Source organism: Notechis scutatus, chromosome 1 (genome assembly GCF_049901735.1).
Source record: "Notechis scutatus isolate UNSWTSFEM ecotype Mainland chromosome 1, rNotScu1.2, whole genome shotgun sequence".
NCBI classification, from domain to species: domain Eukaryota; kingdom Metazoa; phylum Chordata; class Lepidosauria; order Squamata; family Elapidae; genus Notechis; species Notechis scutatus.
The window spans coordinates 37,218,561-37,238,438 of record NC_142009.1 but is presented as its reverse complement, the minus strand read 5'-3'; the positions used below and the strand labels follow the sequence as shown (position 1 = coordinate 37,238,438).

Here is a 19,878-nt window from a genome sequence, read left to right as displayed (position 1 = left end):
AAAGCAGTGACTATTGGCAATTAAACAGAATTCCCAACTCTTGTCCACAGCTGATCTCATTGCCACTGCTGGAGCTCTGGCAACGAATACTCATTTTGCAAATATGGATGGCCTCAAGAAAGTGGAGGTTTGTGTGCGAGCATGCTGTAGTTATAAAAATTTGAAGAGTAATAATTTCCTATGGGCTTTACTTTTATGCTAACTTCACAATATCTACAATCTGTAGACATTCCAAGATCAGAAAGTACCAATTCTGGTGATTTTTGTTTTCAAAATTCTTTACTACTTTTGCAAAGTAACAGCTAGGAAGACAGGATTTATTTTTATGCTTTCCTTCATTTTTTGTATCACCCTTCACTAGTCAGGTGCCCTCCAGATGTGTTAGAAAAACTTACAGAATTCCCATCTGATAAGCCAAGATGCATAAACTAAATGAATCTGAAAGTCCTCTAGTCAAGGAAATCTTATTTACATATTTCTCCTTTTCTAATTTTCCACTTCTACTCAAACCAGGAAAGTTAAATGGGCATGAAACTGTTTAGTACTCAAGCTGGAGACCAAGGAAACATTACTTTTAACAATTTTCAGTGTTGCAAAACTAAAGCAAGGCAAAAGTATTTATCTAATGTGAAATTATTTTAATCAAGGAAAGTAAAATATTTGCTAGCTTCTGCCTGGGTACTAATCCTAGTAAACTATCCAACTGGCATTTAAGGTATAAAATTCTTTAATCTTATCGATATACTCCTGGTGTCTTCCTCAAGTGCAAGTGAGAGAAATAACCATGTTGAAACCAATCCTGGACATGTTCCCCATCAATTCTCCACAATTCTCACCTCTGGAAGCAGAGTTTGTATGGCAAAGTAGAACCAACAAAATAAATAATCAGTGGATTCTTTTGCACCATGAAATACAATTTTATATAAAGAAGTGTTTGAAAATTACCCACAATGGAAGAAATGGATAGTGAAGATCCTGGGATTTACTGAGATAGCCATTCCTTTAACTAGAAATACCATAGGACATTGTCAAAATTTAATGATGATTGAAAACCCCTTATTGACTCTTTACAAGAAACAGAAAAAAATGTTATATGATTTTGAAGATTAGAATAAAACTAATATTGAGAAAATGTACAGAATGCTGTAATCATACAGAGATATTTTATATCTATACTTATAATGGCTGTAAAAGAAAATAAGTCACTTCTTTATTTTTTTTCTTTGATTTTTGCATTGTCTTTGCTCTTTCTCTTTTCTTTCTCTTTTCTCTCTTTTACTCTAAATATTAGTTCTTGCTTGTTTTCATTCTATATCACAAAATAATAAAATTAATAAGAATGAAATATTCAGAAAATATATGTTTTTATTTATTACAATATTTGGTTTGGAACAGCAATTAAAAAATAGCACAATTTGACTGACACTGAATCAGAAAAATGATGAGTCAATTTCATATTCAAATCAAGGATTCAAAGTTCCTTTATCAAGATATGATAAAGTACTTAAAAAAAAAAACACCTTTCAGCTATTTGAGGTTGCAAACAAAACAGGGGACATGTCTAATTTCATGATTTACATGCAAAGGTTTTGGAAGGAGGTCCTTTAATCCTAATTATTATTCAGCAAAGTATAGTTTTTCCTCCTTTTATAAAGTGGGGTCCTTTTTATAAAGTATTAAATCTCTTTTGCAGGCAACATTCACATCTGAAGTGTCTAAGAAGTCATAGTGGACTTCCAGAAAGCCTCCCCCCCATCACAACAAAGGAGGGAGGACAAAGAACATATCCATTTCCTAGTTACATTGAGACATGATTTCAAGTAGTAAGTTTCTCACACAAAATATTTTAATACTACATGTCTTACCTAGATAGACCAAGCCAAATCCTCCATAAGCAATCATAGGACCCAACCTCCACTTGTGTTTTTGGGTATCCGTCAATATTATTCCTTCTTGAAGAGGATCTGGGAGGTTGTTTTTTCTATGCTTTTTGGGAGGCATTATGCCTGAACAGAAGAAATAAAAGACAATTCTAGAAAAAGAACATGCTGTTTCTCCATAGACTTCTTATATTAGCTTTTTTTAAAAACAAAAAAACAAAACAAAACCCATCATAATACAGATATCAGCAAGCTTAGCCTCTTTGTTTCACCTTAAAGTGATTCAGCTGAAGATGTAAGAATATAATTGAATAAGGCAGCTTTGGCCATAATAAAAATCATCTTGAGTTGTGCGAAATACAAGGGATAGAATGTTGTAATAAATATATAATAGTGATAATTTGCCTTATCAGTTTCAACTGTTCAGGGTGAATATGCCCAGATATCTTTAGTAAATTATAACACTCTTCCTTTGTAAACTACAAGCATTTGGCTTGATTCTAGCAGTGATGTTTGGATGGATCTTCACTTGATACATTGGTAAGAATGTATCTGTCCGTACTTTTCACAGTATACATATATCTAACTTTGTTTCTCATGAATAACAGGCAGTATTTTCTTCTTGAGACAAAGTCTGAAAACCCCTTAAAATATGGTAATTGAAACTGAGCATCATGCAATATTGCTCATATTTTTGGCAATATTATCAATTTATTATATTTTTTCAACTGTCTTTTTGTACACAATTGCTTGCTATTATACTTTAGTAGTAACTACAGCATTTCATATAAAAACCTTTTTGATAGAATGCATGGTTGGTTTCAGTGCTCTAAACCCATATTGACTAGGCAGCCAAAAGTAGCACATTGTCAAGACTTAAAGTAAACTCAGAGCAAAAAGCATTTTTAATACCTTTATATGCTTGGATTCAAGAAGAAAAGGGATCAGTTAACACAGGAGTCTTCAAACTTGACAGCTTTAAGACTTGTGGACTTCAACTCCCAGAATTCCTCCTCCAGTCGTTAGCTCAGAATCCTGGGAGTTGAAGTCCACAAGTCTTAAACTTGCCAAGTTTGAAGACCCTTGAGTTAACAAAAAGTGAGGAGATACTTTCCTTCTACTTTCATTAATCCCGCACTACAGTAACAGGGGAAGTTCAGATTCAAAGACTGGTATCAAAATCCCAAACCCAAGTTTTCAACTTTTTTTCTTAGGTGAACATTTTACTCTTTTCGTTAGTTATATCTTAACATCTGTTTTTTTTTTTAAAGGGGTTTTTCCTGCCATGGTAATAAGTACAAGAAAACCCACTTGCTTAATATCTGTGTGATAGCAATTGAAAATAAAGTGATAAGACCAAGTTCACAAAAAGGTAATGGCAAATCAAAAATTCAAATTCTATAAAGCGAAACAACTCTGTGCTTCTTCTTTCATTCAAATCAGGTCAAGACAATATTTAAAAACAAAAACAAGATTAAAAGCATAGTGTTTCCCAGGAATGATAAGATTCCAGCTTCTATGGTCCCAAGGCAATATGGTTATTGTTTCAGGAATTAACTTTTTATTATTATTTTTTCTATTATTTTATTATTATTTTTATTTTCCATATAAAACTAACTAAAGGCAACCGTGACTGCAGGCCACCTGGACTAGCAATTACATAAGTGAGAACTGTGAGTACTTCATATCCACAGGGTATTTGAATAATGATTTATACTGTAAATAAGTTTGAAATTAAAAAATAAACAATACATTGTTATAAATTACTTGCATTTTATTACTTTTTCTTATTTAAAAATAAATGTGCTTTGCCTCCAGGGATAAAATATAAATAAAAGATGTATTAATGTGTGTACATATTCATATAGATCTCAATATTCAATAATATCTCAATATTCAACATCCCCATCTACCAAGAAAGAGAAGGCTAACTGAAACATGCTAACTGCAAGAAGAAATGGCTTTTGAGTTTGAAGGATTCCCTGGAATTAACATATTAGTCAAGCTTTCCTTACAACTCTGTCCTCCATATGAGAGAATAGACTACATGTATTCCCTACAGAGCACCCAAAAAACAGGCGCCCTCCTATCAACTCCAACAAAAGCAGGCCTGACACATACAGCAACTCGGTGGATGCCCCTTTCGCGAGCTATCTTTGTAGAGGCTACATGTATGATACGCTACTCCCAAGCAGCAGCCTTAAAGAGAGAATTCATTCCCCAGCTTTCCAGCATCTATAGTAGTACGTTCTCATATGAAGAAAAGCACCAAGAACTTTGGAATCACTCCTCGGGCTATATAGGCTTCTAAAGAGGACGGAGGACTATTTGGGGACGGGACGCGTTAAAAACATTTAACTTATTTAAGAAACTTTATATGGCCTCCCAACTCTCTCTCTCTCAGCGAGTCCGGGCGACTCACTTCCATTAAGCCTGAAAAGAGTAGTAGGCAAGACAGAATTAACTGAGTAGGTGACCAAGAAACCACAAATGGAGCAGCGATGACTTATGGAGCTGCCCATAGGACAGCGGCCAGTTGCCCTTTTCCTTTGACTCTCGTTGTTCAACGACATTATTACCGTCGCGCCCCAAACTGCAAAAAGTCAAGCAAGGAGAGAATACCCGAAAAAGGGCCGAAGCTCTTCGCTTCGGAGACAGGAGAAGTTGAGGAAGGGCAGCTCACGCATTAATACTTCTAAGGCGGAGAACAGTCTTCCCCGACCCCCACAACTGCACAGAGACCCGTCTGCCCCCCACCCCCAATTCCCTTGGGGAAAGAGCCGTATCGCTACCTACCACGCCGGAGAAGCAAGGCCACTCCCCCCCGCCTCTCCCACACGCGCTCGGCGCTACTTCCCTTTCTTTTCCCTGGGATTCTTCTGACGCTGGTCAATCCCAAAACAAGCCTTCGCGGCTGGCGGCCTATCAGAAGAAAGCGTACACCGCCGAGCGCTGTTCGGCGCCCAGTCACGTGACGCGGCACAGAAAGTTACTAGTCCGTGAATAAACTAACGGCCCGTGTGAAATCGAGAGGCCGGTCAGCGAGGCGATTAATTGCGCTTGTCCTTTAGCCCAAGGGTAGGGAAACTTGGCTCTTTTATCACTTATGGACTTCAACTCCCAGAATTTCTGAGTGAGCCATAAAAGGTTCCTCATCCCTGGCCTACTGGTTTTTCAGTTGTGGGGGAAATCAATTTTTGACTTGAATAGGACTGTTTAATATACAAATGTAGGACATACGTCCTACATTTGTATATTAAACAGTCCCATTCAAGTCCTACATTTGTATATTAAACAGTCCATTCAAGTCCTACATTTGTATATTAAACAGTCCCATTCAAGTCCTACATTTGTACTATTGCTTTAAATAATTATTAAACTTTAAATAATAATTATTACATTATTTTATATTACATTATATTACATTATTTTATATTACATATATCACATTAAACAAGAGGAAAACCTATGCACCAATTCCACCCGCGCTTTCTACAATTTTGTAAACAACAAACTAAAAGACTCAAGGTCCATCCCACCCCTGATAGGACCTCATGGTAAAGACTGCAACGACGACACCATTAAAGCCAACATCTTTAACACATTTTTTTGGCTCAGTATTTGTAAACAGCAATGGATCATGCCCAGTATTTCCTAGCCGAACCACAGACAACTACAATGATCTAATACATATCGATTTTACAGAAGACAATGTTGAAAAAGCACTACGCAATCTAAAACCATCTCTACCTATTGGACCGGATGGAATATGTGCCTACTTCTTAAAAAAGCTATCCACTGCCATAGCCGAACCTCTAAGCATAATCTTTGAAAAATCTTTCAGGACCAGCTCCTTGCCTAACCTATGGTCACAAGCCACGGTCATCCCCATCTTCAAAAAGGGAGACCCCAGCCTAGTTGAAAATTACAGACCAATCTCCTTACGATGTGTCACCTGTAAAGTCATGGAATCAATTATTAACCAATCCATTATCCTCCACTTAGAGACAAACAACCTACTCTCCAATAAACAATTTGCTTTCAGGAAAAAACCATCCTGTAATCTGCAACTCTTACACTGCAAGAATATATGGACTACACAACTCGATCAGGGCAAAGCAATAGACGCAATTTGCATAGACTTCTGTAAAGTCTGATTCAGTGGTACACGACAAACTACTCCTAAAACTAAAATCTTATGGTATCTCTGGACAACTGCATAACTGGATAGAAGCATTACTGTCAAACAGACAACAAATGGTCAAAATTGGGAGTGTCCTATCAAATTCTGTACCTGTCAATAGTGGTGTCCCCCAAGGCAGTGTTCTAGGACCAACTCTCTTCATACTCTACATAAATGACCTCTGTGATCATATTAAGAGCAACTGCGTTCTCTTCGCTGATGATGTAAAGCTGTTCAATACCACAGACAATACTGCTACTGACTATGTATCAGAATGGTCAAACAAATGGCAACTTCAAATCTCAACAAATAAATACATATTGGCAAGAAAAAAGAATCAGAAAATAAAATACAAGCTGAATAGTCATGATCTTGTTCATGATCCAACCTCTGTAAAGGACCTTGGAATACTCTTCTCTAATGATCTAAGTGCTAGAGCCCACTGTAACTACATAGCCAAAAAGGCATTAAGAGTTGTTAACCTAATCCTACGTAGCTTTTTCTCTGGTAATATCACACTACTCGAATACAGCTCATCAGTCTGGAACCAACATTACGTATCTGATATTAGCACAGTTGAGAAAGTCCAGAAATATTTCACAAGAAGAGTTCTCCACTCCTCTACTTGTTGTAGAATACCTTATGCCACCAGACTTGAAATTCTAGACCTAGAAAACCTTGAATTACGCCGTCTTCAGTATGATCTAAGTATGGAATATAAAATCATACATTGCAATGACTTACCTGTCAATGAATAGTTCAGCTTCAACCATAACAATACAAGAGCACAAAATAGATACAAACTCAAGGTTAACTGGACCAAACTTGATTGCAGGAAATATGACTTCAGCAACAGAGTGGTCAATGTCTGGAATACTCTACCTGACTCTGTGGTTTCTTCCCCAAACCCCAAAAACTTTAACCTTAGACTGTCTACTATTGACCTCACCTCTTTCCTAAGAGGTCTGTAGGGGGTGTGCATAATGTGCCTACCACCCCTGTCCTATTGTTTCTTTTATTTTTCTTATATGTACCCATTTCATGTAATCATAACTATGTATATATGTATACCTATTATCTTTTAAGCAATTGACAAATCAAATAAATAAATTAAAATAAATAAAATAAACTTATATGCTGCTCTGGGCAGCTCAGGACAATCAAATGACAGTCAATAAATCAAAGAGGGAAGTGCGAGATGGAGATGTGTCAAGGGGCTACACAATCACTGTGTCAACTCATAAAATATTTCTATGGTCTTTTTAGAGTTGCCAACAGAAAGGGAGGGGGGAGCAGTGTGGCAGCTTGGAAACCAAAAGTGCATTCCATAAATAGTTTTCAAAGATAGTAACTAGGTGACTGAAGTTTCTGCCACACAATATTCTAACTGGAGAGCATGATTGATGACTCTTGGCTATGGATGTGTCCCAATGGAGAATATGGATTATGATACACCCAGGGTGTGGGGGAAAACCAGGGTCAAGGGTGACAATGAATTATGTGTCTCAGAGTCGGCTACATCCCTGAAGGGCCAGACATTTTAACTCCCAATAAATCTTTTTGAAGTTTTGGAAGTTTGGCTTGAGACTCATGATTTAAATGGGGGTAACTGCCGGAATCCTGACACACTGGCCAAAAGCCTGGTTGAAGAACCAGGTCTTCCCAGCTCTTCTAACCAACAGCACAGTGGTAGCCATCTAGTTCTCAGGGTGGAAGGAAGCTTCACTTCAGAGAGTACTATAGAGAAGGCACTTTTCCAGGATCTTGATAGATGACATTGTTTAATTGACGCGACTTGAACAAGCCAACCCTGAAGGATAGAATTGGTGGGGTAGATGCTATAGGTAGGAGATGGATGATCCTTCAGATAACCAGGATCTATTCAGTTAGGGCTTTAAAGGTAGCAACCAGCATATGGGAGCAAAATGTCAACAGCGCACCTCAGAAATCAGAGGTGTTTCATAGGCATACCAAGGCATGCTCATCACTACTGGTTCCACTGCATTCTGGACCAGTTGAAGTTTCCAGGTAGCCTTCAGGAGCAGCCCCCAATAGAGTGTATTTCAGTAATCAAGCTTTGTACTTCTCAACAGTTTTACTGCTCCTTGTCTATCGTAATGTTTTAATATGTGATTACTACATATACATTCTTTCTTCTAAGTTTTTATCCTGCAGCATGTGAAACTGAATCAGTTGCTGCCAGCCTGTGTATATCCTGCTTCACAGAGATTTTGTAGCATAAGAGAGATGGCTATTAGTTACCTTTCAGCCAGATTGACATCATAGAGTTGTGAAGGATTAAAAATGAAGAATTATGAACATGGGATGTAAAATACTGTTCATTGGTGATCTTGGTGACATTTTGTGGCCATCTTGGATTTTTGCAACCCAGAAAGTGTAGACTATTATATGGCAGCAAAAGGAGGATCCTAAATGTCCCTGTCCTATTGTTTCTTTTATTTCTTTTTATTTTTCTTATATGTATCCATGTATTCATAACTATGTTTTCACTTATACCTATTATCTTGTAAGCAATTGACAAAAATAAATAAAAATAAAACAAATAAAAATAAAATGAGTCTGACTGACAGGAGTCCACCTCCTTATAAAGTGATGGGGGCCTTCCCAGAAAACCAGCTTTCTCTGTGGTGGCCCAATCACTATAGAACAATCACTGGCAGTGGAAATAACTTTGACTTACTCTCTGGATTTGTTTACATAAGGTTGTGCTGTAAATTGCTAAGTATTTTTAAATATTAAATGTAACTCTTATGGTAAATTTATGAAAGATAAATTTGATCTGCTTACTTTTTGTTTCTTCCAAAGTCCATATATAAATATAAGATCCTGTTCCAGTTTAGGATTCTATATATGGACTTAGTAGTGCCAGCAGAAAACATTATCCCCATCTACCCCCATACACATGCATTACAGTCATATTACAATCAACCCATGCAAGTTTAAAAAATGTTTTTAAATCCAGATCGGAGACCAGTTTTCAAGAAGTGAACAGCAGGAGGAGTTATAACCCTCATAACTATGTAGAAGCCAGACCTAAAGTAGGATTGATATCCTGTATATGTACTCACAAATAAACCAAAAGAAACAGGAAAATTATACATTTCATTGGAAATAAGTTGAAATTATTTTGTCTCAACTTAAGTGAAACCAGCTGTTGTAGAATGACATGTAAATTTGACAATCAAGCCAAATGTGGTTTTAGGTTGTGTAGAAGAGCAGGCCATTTAACTAAATTTCATAGGCTTCTGCTTTCTTTCCCTCCCATTTTAGCCTTCCCAGCATCAGCACAGCAGAGTTGCTAATAAAGCTGCAACTTTCACACATCTGTGGAAGGAGACATGTGTTTCATAGCTCCACAGCTACCAGCAAAAAAAGAAAGAAAAGCCAAAGGAAAGAAAGCATTTTTCCTACAGAAGGAGTGGGCAGTCCACAAGAGAGGAAAAGTATAGCAATACAGCAAGACAAAGCACAATGTTAAAAAAGGTGGGAGAGCTCTACATACTGGCCGGTAATAAAAAAGAAAATAAATCTCAGAGATAGGGAACTGAAGGCAGACATGCTTAAGAAAAAAATGTTGATGCATACCAGTAATAGTATAGAACATAGTATAGAGGTGATTGTAATAGGCAATAGAGTAATATAATTAATTGAACATTAATAGTATAGAGAAGTGTTAGATCTGAGGTAGATCGGGTCGAAGGAGACACGAGACCATTCTAGTGAGTTCAGCTCTTTATTTAGAATAGGAATAGTCTGAGGAAATACAAGCCTCAGCAGCCCTTCATATAGGGCTGGCTTGCGGCTCGGCGGCCAATGGCAGCGCTTTGAATCTCCCGCGATCGGCACAGCCAATCGCGGTAGATTCTTAGCGCTCCAATCACGGCCGGGGTTTCGACCAATCAGGTCGCTGTCCGTCTGGACCAATCAGTTGCGAGGGTTTGGAGTATGCTAATACAGCACACCCCTCCCCTCTTGGTTTCGTCTGTCGGTGCGTCGTGATGTAGTCGCGCGGGTAGGCGGGGCTTCGTACCTGTCTAGTTGACCTGCGCAGCTCAGTTCTCGTTTGGTTGTCGACCGGTTCAGAGGCCTTCTCTGTCGCTCTGGTTCCCAGGGATGGAACCGCCTGGAAGGTCGGGCTGGGCCTTTCTTGGTAGCTCCCTCCCGGTCTACCCGGGCTGGTTGAGCTGCCGTCTCTGTTGTTCCCGCCGGATCTTTCCGGGCTGGTTGCGCTGGCCTGGCTGCTCCTTCCCGGTGGCGATTCCGGGTTGCCTGTTCTGTTGGTCCCGTTTACTGGTGAGTAGGACCGGTTTATTTGCGGGTTATTTATTCCGGGTGGGGGTTCAGCTTGCGCTAGGGGGATCCCTCTTTCTTTAACGCTTGCCATTCCCCCCCTTCTAGTTTCTTGTTCGGGTGTCTGGTTGTTAGCTATTCTGGACCTTAGTTGGTTAATGTGCCGTTTCCAGTTTTTCCCGTCGCTTGTTTCTAGTTGGTATGATACGGGGCCGGTTATTTGGGTGATCGTTGCTGGTATCCAGAGTGGTTCCCCGACAGGTTTTTTGCGTATACGGCATCACCTATGTTGAATTTTCTGTGCTTGCTGGAGGAACCCGGGGTTTATCAGGGGTGTATGTGGGGTGCATTCTATCTAGTGTTGATCGTAGTTTTCTGCCCATCATTAGTTCTGCCGGGCTTCTATTTGTGGTTGCGCTCGGTGTAATATGTTGGATGAGGAGCATTTTATTGATTTTATCTTGTATGTTGGTTGTTTCTATTTTCTGTATGGTTTTTTTTTGTATTGGACCATGCGTTCCGCCCGTCCATTCGCCGCCGGATTTGCCGGCGCGGTTAATGCATGGCGTATGCCCTGGCCTGCCAGAAATTGTTCAAACGCTAGTGCGGTGAACTGGGGGCCGTTGTCAGATACTATTATATCTGGCAGGCCGTGTGTGGCAAAGAGTTTGCCCAGTTTCCTTATTACCGCCTCCGTTGTGGTTGATTTCATGGTGCTTACCTCCAGCCAGTTGGAGTAAGCATCTACTGTGATGAGGTACATGTGCCCCTTGGTTGGCCCCGCGAAGTCTATGTGAATCCAAGACCACAGTCCTCTTGGTGTTTCCCATTCATGTATTGGGGCGGCGGGAGGACTGGGTCTGGACTCTTGGCATTGTTTGCATTTGGCTACCCAGGTTTCGATCTGTTTGTCCATGCCTGGCCACCATGCATAGCTTCTGGCCAGGCTTTTCATCTTAACCATCCCTGGGTGCCCCTCATGCAGCATCCCCAATACCCTTTCTTGCAATGTTTCCGGGATTACCACTCTGTCTCCCCAAAGTATACAGCCCTTCTCGGTAAAGAGTTCAGTTTGTCTGTTCCTGAAGGGTCTGAATAGTTCGTCCCTGTCCCCTTCCAGCCATCCTTTTCCAACCCAGCTTAGGACTCGCGCCAGCCGCTTGTCTTTATTTGTTTCTCTGGCAATGTCTGGCGCGGTCACTAGTGGGTTGAGTATTGTCTCTATTTGAAGTACCTCTGTCATGGGTGCCGGGTTGTCTTCTAGGTTGGGCAAGGGTGAGCAGCTCAGGGCGTCTGCGTGGGTGATGTCCTTCCCTGGTCGGTGAACCAGCTGGTAGTTGTATGCTGACAGGAACTCAGACCACCTTGTCATTCTTGGTGATAGAATGTTCGATGTGGCCTTATTTCCTGCCAGGATCCCTAGCAGCGGCTTGTGGTCCGTGATGATTTTAAAAGTCCTACCGTAAAGGTATTCGTGGAATTTCTTGACGCCGGCGACGACTGCTAGGGCCTCTTTGTCGAGCTGGCTGTAGTTCCGCTCCGGCTTTGAAAGTGTCCTTGATGAGAAGGCGATGGGTGCTTCCCTCCCGTCTGGTAGCTGGTGGCTGAGGATGGCGCCGATCCCAAAAGGCGATGTGTCGCACGTTACCGTTAATGGCAGAGTCTCGCTGTACTGGATTAGTACCGCGTCAGATGTTAGCAGTTTCTTTGTGTTGTTGAAAGCGCTCTCCTCCCGTGCTCCCCAGGTCCAGGTGGCTGTTTTATCTAACAGCCTATGCAACGGTTCCACCACGGTCGCCTTTTGAGGTAGGAAGACATTGTAAAAGTTTAACAGTCCCAAGAAAGCCTGCAGTTCCGTTTTGTTTTTGGGTCGTGGCGCTTCCCTTATGGCTCTCAGTTTCTTCTCTGTGGGGTGGATCCCTTGTTTGTCTAGGAGGTACCCTAGGAATTCGACCCTCTCAGCCCGTAGCTGGCACTTCCCTTTCTTGACTTTGAGCCCCGAGTCTCTGAATTTCTTCAGTACCTCCCTCAACCGGGCTTCTAGTTGCTTTTCGTTTTTCGCGGCCACTAAGACGTCATCAAAATAGGGCACCACCCCCTCTATGCCCTGGAGTAGTCTTTCCATGAGGCTTTGGAAGACCCCGGGTGCCACGCTGACTCCGAACTGGAGCCGGTTGCAACGGAAAGCCCCACGGTGCGTTACGATGGTCTGGGCTTCGGCGGTTGCGGCGTCGACCGGCAGTTGCTGGTAGGCTTGCGCCAGGTCGAGTTTGGCAAAGATCCGGCCTCCCCCCAGCGAGTGCAGAAGGTGCTGCACTACTGGGACGGGGTATGCGCTTTGCTGGAGCGCGTGGTTTAGGGTGGCCTTATAGTCCCCACAAATTCTCACGGACCCATCTGGCTTGATGGGGGTGACTATGGGGGTCTCCCACCTGGCATGATCGATTGGCTCCAGTACCCCTTGCACGATGAGCTTATCTAGCTGCTCATCGATCTTGGGCTTGAGTGCAAATGGCACTCGTCTGGGCTTAAGGCGGATTGGTGCGATGCTCGGGTCTATATTAAAAGAGATAGGGGACCCCCGGTACTTGCCTAGGCTGTAATCGAAAACTTCCCGGAAGTCCTCCACGAGCGCCGCTTCCCAGTCCGACTCTGCGGTGCGGTGGATTCCGGTTACTTCATTGCCTAGGGGTGCGAACCACTGTAATCCCAACAGGCTCGGCCGATCCCGGTCGACGATGGTCAGGGGTAGCACTTCGGTGTGGTTCTTGAAGGTGACTTTAAAATGGCCTCAGCCAACTACAGGGATTCGGTTTCCCTGGTAGTCTTTGAGGGTTAGTGTTTGGTGTTCTAATTCTTTGCGGTGGATGGAGGGAACCAGGCGCTTGATGGTATGCCATGAGACCATGGAGAGGGAGGACCCAGAGTCCACCTCCATGTCGCATGGCTGGTCTTCTATCCCCACCGTCACGTATACCTTTCTGGCGTCTCTTGTGGAGGAATGGCCGACAACAACGGTCTGGTGTGTTTCCTCCCTTTGCCTTGCCTCGTTGAGCTGCCTGTTCCAACCCTCTTGGCTCCAGCGGCTCTCCGTCTGGCGGTCTCGGTATCTGGTGGGGGTGTTCTCTTGTCTCCGAGGGCTGCCATCTCGCCGCCGCGGGCTGTAGTGTTTTTTATTTCTGCACACCTTGGCGATGTGCCCCCGTTTCTCGCACTGTTGGCAAATGGCATCGAGGAACTGGCAGTCCAAACGGGGGTGATCGCCTCCGCAGCTGGCGCACTGGAACCTCGACTTACGACCTTGGGGTTCCCGTCGCCCTCGTGCTGCTTGCAGGCGGTGGATTTCTTCCTCCTCGTCCTCGGTTCCTGAGAAGGAGTCAATGTCGCCGTGGTGCATGGTAGCTCCCGGTGGTTGATCTCGGGTCGCTTTTCGGGGTTCGGTGTCGTCTCGCCAGTCGCTGCTCGTGGCGTGATGCTCTATTGCCGCATCCGAGCCGCTGATTTCTTGGCCGCTTCAGCCGCGGCTACCTCTGTGAGCGCATCGGCGAGGGAGATGTCACCCTTCGCCATGATGCGGCTCTGGAGAATGGGGTCTCGGAGTCCCAGGATGACGCGGTCTCACAGGGCCTCGTCCAGGTCGGCAAACTCGCACAGGCCGCCCAAATCTCGTAGTGCTGCTATGAAGTCGCCAAGCCCCTCGCCCTCGCGCTGGTCCCGCCTGTAGAATTCGTGCCGCCATATGAGGATGGGCACGACGGGGGCGTAGTGGCTTCGTAGCAGGGGCTCGAGGTCGCCCCACTCCATGGTCTTGATGTCCTCCGGCTTGGCCAAGGCTTTGGCCATCTTAAACACTGCCGGCCCGCAGTGTGCGAGGAATACGGCCCGTTTCTTGTGGCCGTTGGCATCTTTAAGATTGCTACACTCGAGGAACATCTGGAACCTATCGGTACAGGATTCCCAGTCCTCGGTAGCGGGATTGAAGGGTGCGGGTGGTGAGTTGATGCTGGCCATTCTGCTTGCTGCTGTGTGCCACCTCGCCACGTGCTGGGTGGTCTCTTTGTCTCACGATCCCACCTTCGTCGCCAGTGTTAGATCTGAGGTAGATCGGGTCGAAGGAGACGCGAGACCATTCTAGTGAGTTCAGCTCTTTATTTAGAATAGGAATAGTCTGAGGAAATACAAGCCGCGGCAACCCTTCATATAGGGCTGGCTCGCGGCTCGGCGGCCAATGGCAGCGCTTTGAATCTCCCGCGATCGGCACAGCCAATCGCGGTAGATTCTTAGCGCTCCAATCACGGCCGGGGTTTCGACCAATCAGGTCGCTGTCCGTCTGGACCAATCAGTTGCAAGGGTTTTGAGTATGCTAATACAGCACAAGAAGTATAATCATTGTCATAATATCAGTAACTGAAGAGGATTGGTATATTGTAAGAGTAATTATAGTATAGTATTAGTGCAGAGGTAACAATAAAGCACTTGCATAACACTTCTATAAGTATATTTTTACAAAATAGAAGTCTATCCTTTACTATAAAGAAGCCACCAGCATTTTTGTGTCTCTCTTGATTTTGGATCAGTCTAATATTTTTTTCTTTCTAGCATTTTCCTGCAAATGCAGCTTCTCTCTTTTTAATCATCTGAGTGTTAATCCATTGTTGCAACAGAAATTGATGGATTAGCTTGTTGCCTGAGCTTGAGTCCATGGGCTGAGAGAGAGCCTGGCCTGAAATCACCCAGCTGACATTCATGCCTATGGTGAGACCAGAACTCACAGTCTCTTGGTTTCTAGCCTGAGGCCTTCACCACAAGGCAAAACTGCCTCTCTTGAGTCAATCTAATTGGCTACAGTTTAAAAAAGAATCTAACTGCATCAATGGAAGTGTTATTTATGTATCATGGGAGGTAAAACTATGGGTTCTGTTATTTTTATACCCTTTTCAAGTTCTGTGCCCATTTCTGGGCATTGTAATACAAAGTAATATAAAATATGACAAGTTATAAGAAATTACAATTGGGGATAGTTACTAAATGCCACAAAGACAGATTGAAAGGAACTGAGGAAAATAAAAAATTTAGAGGAATATTATGCCATAATCTGTTACTTTTATTCCAATACTACAGTTATAGGTTAAAATAAGATACAGGCTAACATTAAGTAAGAAATAATAAAACAAGTCAACAGTGAGACTAATTATTGAGAGATATTGAATTTCACTGGATTTGTTCAAACAGAAGTTGGAAACCAAGCTACCAGGATTACTTTCATTTGATTTTTCACCAACTGGGAGCTGAACTTGAGAGTCAAAATGATACTTTTCAAGGCTTTAATTCCATGTTTTACATACGGTTATTTGGAAGAAAATAGAAGAAATCGGTGAAAGCCAATATATTATGATGATCAGAATATGGCACTAAGATCTTAGTTTTCAGTCCTAATTTAGTCCAATTATTTTAAGAATTAAAAACTTCATATAATCCACAATCTATTTAGCCACTTAAATTAATATGTGTTGTGTGATCCCACATATGTGTAATGTAGTAATACTCACTACACTGTCTTTTAAAAAAATCTGAATATGCCATATTTCTTTGAGATTTGTAGATTGCTTGAAAATATTGCTGCAATCTACCAAATTCATTGCAGTTGGCTTTGAAGCAGGCATGGATAGAACCAGGGGTGGGATTCTATCAGTTCGGACTGATTCTATAGAACCGGTTGTTATGATTCTGTGCAGCTTGGAGAACTGATAAATAGTGCCTGGCTGGCCCTCCCCTCTCTGCCCACCACTCCCCTCCCCGCCCAGTCAGTCTTTATCGTGCATGTGCAATGTTGCACACATGCCCGACATCGCTGACTGCGTTCTTCCCTGCTCAGTCACTCCTTAAGGTATTTCTTTTTTCCCCCGCCTCCCGATGATCAGCTATTCCTATGATCAGCTGTGCTGGGATTCCCCTTACTTACTTACAGCCCAGGAGGCTTCCCTGAGGCCCAGAAGGCCTGAAAAATGGGGGGGGGGGATTTGCTGCCAAAAAAAGCCACGCTCACCCAGTCACATGGCCATGCCCACCTAGTCATGCCCACAGAACCAGTTGTTACAAAATTTGAATCCCACCCCTGGATAGAACTCTTTAGTTTAGTATCACTCGTTTTAAGAACATAAGAAAGTCTGATGTCATCTGCCCTGTTTCCCCTAACAGCAAGTACACAGAAGTATAAAGCCTCTGAACTTGGATACTTGGTGCAGCCAATGCATCTAATAATTTAGGTTCATCTCCCTTGAACTTGTCTAACCCTAAAGCTATCTTAGCTTGAGGCCATCCTGACATATGTCACAGTGAATTCCTTCTAAATGATGTATGAAATAATTCATTTTTATAATTTATTTATAATTTATCACTTATTTGAAAAAGAGGGAAATCCTTATTTTTGCTACTCGCAGTACCTAGTGTATTTCCAACATGCAGCATGGCCATTTTTGTATTGTAGACTTTCACTTCTCTAAAGAACCTTTTTTTTTTTTTTGCTGTTGAAGAATTGCTTTGACCTCCAGCACAGCTTATGCCTTTATGACAATCTGCAGTCATCAATGAAATATGGTGGCTTTTGGGTCATCATTAATGTCAGTTGCAGATCTCACAGGGCTGTACAGAATGGATGGCAGAGCTGCAACTGCTTACACTGAGTTACATTATCTCCCTACAGAGGAGAGGGGGAAAAAAGACCTCAGTGTTTTTCATAAATCCAGATATTTTGATTTTCTAAAACAATATTACCCATTCAGGCTAAAATAGTTTTCCTTCTTTTCTCCCTGTATTTCTTTAAAAAGTCCAATATAATAAAAAATGGTGTTTCTAGTTGACAAGATTATATGTAGACTTGGGATAAAAAAACCTGTTGTCTCTGAATGTGTCTGTTTTCTCCCCTCTAGCCCATGGTTAAGATACTGGAGATCCAAGTTCCTCTTCTCAATGATGGAAATCAATGGGTAGCTTCAGTCACTGCCTCTTAGTTCAACATATTTCATAAGGCTGTTCCTGTGAAGATAAAATTGGAAAGAGGAATGCTATATATGCTGTCTGAAGGTTCAAGAACAAAAACAGTCAAATCAATTCTGAGTAGCCTATCTGCTATTTTATAAAGGTACCTGGGATTCATTCATATGTGTAAAAAGATAAAAACAGAAAACAAAAACTGCTGCAAAGCTACAAGTTTCTTTTTTTCAAAAAAAAAAAAAAAAATGCCCTGTTTTGTAATTATAACTTCCAAAATTCCAGCAGGTAAATGTTGAAATTGGAGACCGGACACATCTGAGTTCATGCCAGGTTGAAAGGCAGGCTTAGAATGTCAGGCTAGGATTGAACCAGTCACCATCTTTGAAGAAAGAATGGGATTAAATGCTAATAATGTATTCGCTGCGCAACTGTGCTGTTCAAAAGGCAACTGGACTTTGTTGTTTTTTTCCTTGAAAACATTTTGCTTCTCATCAAGAAGTTTCTTCACAACCGAAGAAGCTGCTTGGATGAGAAGCAAAAGGTGCCTTTTAAATAACACCTTTGAGGCAATCATGACCTGGATGACTGAGAACCTCCATAAACAATGTATTCTTTGTGTATGCTCAGTATATTCATATACTTGGATTAACAAACCACATTTTGTTTACATGATAAACCATATAATTCTTAACATGATGGGTTGATTCCCATAGCATTCGTCAGTACAGATTGGGGGTAAATGCTCTCATTCTAGAAGTAAATTTATTTAAATAGTTGTACTTCATACATTTAGTTTTCATCTTTACATATTTTTTCAAAGTGGCTAAACATAAAAACAGAATAAAAAAACTATGAGAGACTTAGTACATGTGCATTTTCTCCCAAGACAATCCATAATCTACAGAAAGAAAAATGGGATATGGCACAAAGAGAAAGCTACCATTGCATATTGGTCACACAGCAACCTTCTAATATCATCTTGCTATGGGGAATATAGAAATTTCTGTTCATTTCCAGTCGACTCTGAACTGCCATGAGGGTCAGTAAGCAACAGCAGCTCTGTCCTTCCCTAAAGCAGAAACCGAAGAGAAGATTAGAAGGGAGCTTCAAAGTAGAGCTGCCTGTAATTGCCTTAGGGATTGGTGACCACTACAGCTGCTGGGAGGTTTCTTCTCACCAAATGTTCCTGTAATTGGCAGGTGTATGAACTTTCGCTAACACTGATGTTTAGACAGAATATAACTTATTTTTTAAAATGCCTCAAAAGGTGATAGTAAGTAATACAGAATATTATGGATGTTGCTTTGATTTAACTTGTTTTATTATTCAGTATTAAAAGTATAGCATGTTGAAGCTAAGATCTGTTTTCTCATTTCATATTTTTCATATATATATGAAAAATATGAAATGAGAAAACAGATCTTAGCTACAATGTGCTATGCTTTTAATACTGAGATAGATAGATAGATAGATAGATAGATAGATAGATAGATAGATAGATAGATAGATAGATACACATATATATGTAATGTTTTGCTTTTTAGCTACTCACTTCAGACTGGAACTGTGGATAACAACGAATGGTGCAATTATCTTGAAACCTTACCGTTTCACACCTACACTTGGAACAGCAGTTGCAAGCGACGTGTAACTTCTCACACTGTTGCCTAACGTGACACCCTTGTGGTATTTAACACTGACATTTCAGCACTTTCTCTATTCATCCTTTTTCCCTTTAGCCCCAGAGTGCTTAAAATCCCATTGCTAAAATTACACCAAGGGACATCACTGCCTGGTATAAAGAACATCAGCATTGCAACAAGGGAAGCATGGAGTGTGTTCCTTCAAAATGGCAATCACAAGATATTTTTTTCCCCATGTCCATATAGGATGCTGATTGGTTGGCAGTTTGGTTTCATTGATCAGTGTGTTTTTTACTTGCTTCCACCAAGTTCTCTAAAACTTTTCAGTAATTACTTCTCTAGTACCAAGGGGGCTTTAATGTCCAAGGAGTATGCCCTGCTTTTCTGTCAATGTCTGGGAGGCACTGATACCCATTTGAAAAGCTCTGGCACAATTTCACATGTCTGGCCTCATGATTGAGATCATGCAATTACAATAATTAAGGAACTTCACCTCAAAATATTATGAAAGTGACCCATCTAAACTGAAGTCCATATGGTTGGAAATAGCTAATGAGTCAGTTAATGTACTATGTCTTGGATAATGTGTACTAAATATGGATGGCACACTGGAGTAATTTGCCAATGTTATGTCTTATAAAGAGTTTCTTTTTCCTCCTTGCACCATCCTCTTCCCCTATCCCAAATGGACAATTATTTAGATTCTCTGATAGGTTATGCATTCAGAATTCTAAATGCAATTGTATATGACTGGGATTGTTTATGTAAAACAGAAGAGATTGAGACTAGAAAGGACTTGGTCAATTGATTCTTTCAAAAAGATCTTACCAGGCTGATCAATTAATTATGAATTAATCTGTGGATAACC

At 41.5% G+C, this 19,878-nt stretch overlaps 1 protein-coding gene across 3 annotated transcripts in view; it reads right to left on the bottom strand.

Annotated features, from left to right (window-relative positions):
• The window catches only part of VRK2 (VRK serine/threonine kinase 2), a 54,576-nt gene extending 49,732 nt beyond the window's left edge, over window positions 1–4,844 (bottom strand). The window contains exons 1-2 of one of the 3 annotated variants that reach the window (XM_087961164.1): window positions 4,677–4,844; window positions 1,866–2,006 (exon numbers count right to left, since the gene is read on the bottom strand). In XM_087961164.1, the coding sequence (XP_087817290.1) occupies window positions 1,866–2,001 (136 nt within the window). In that variant the 5' untranslated portion in view covers window positions 2,002–2,006; window positions 4,677–4,844. Of the gene's footprint in view, window positions 1–1,865; window positions 2,007–4,502 lie in introns of all 3 variants that reach the window. The other 2 variants (XM_087961161.1, XM_087961153.1) reach the window with 2 other exon arrangements.
• Between the last annotated feature and the right edge of the window lie 15,034 nt (window positions 4,845–19,878).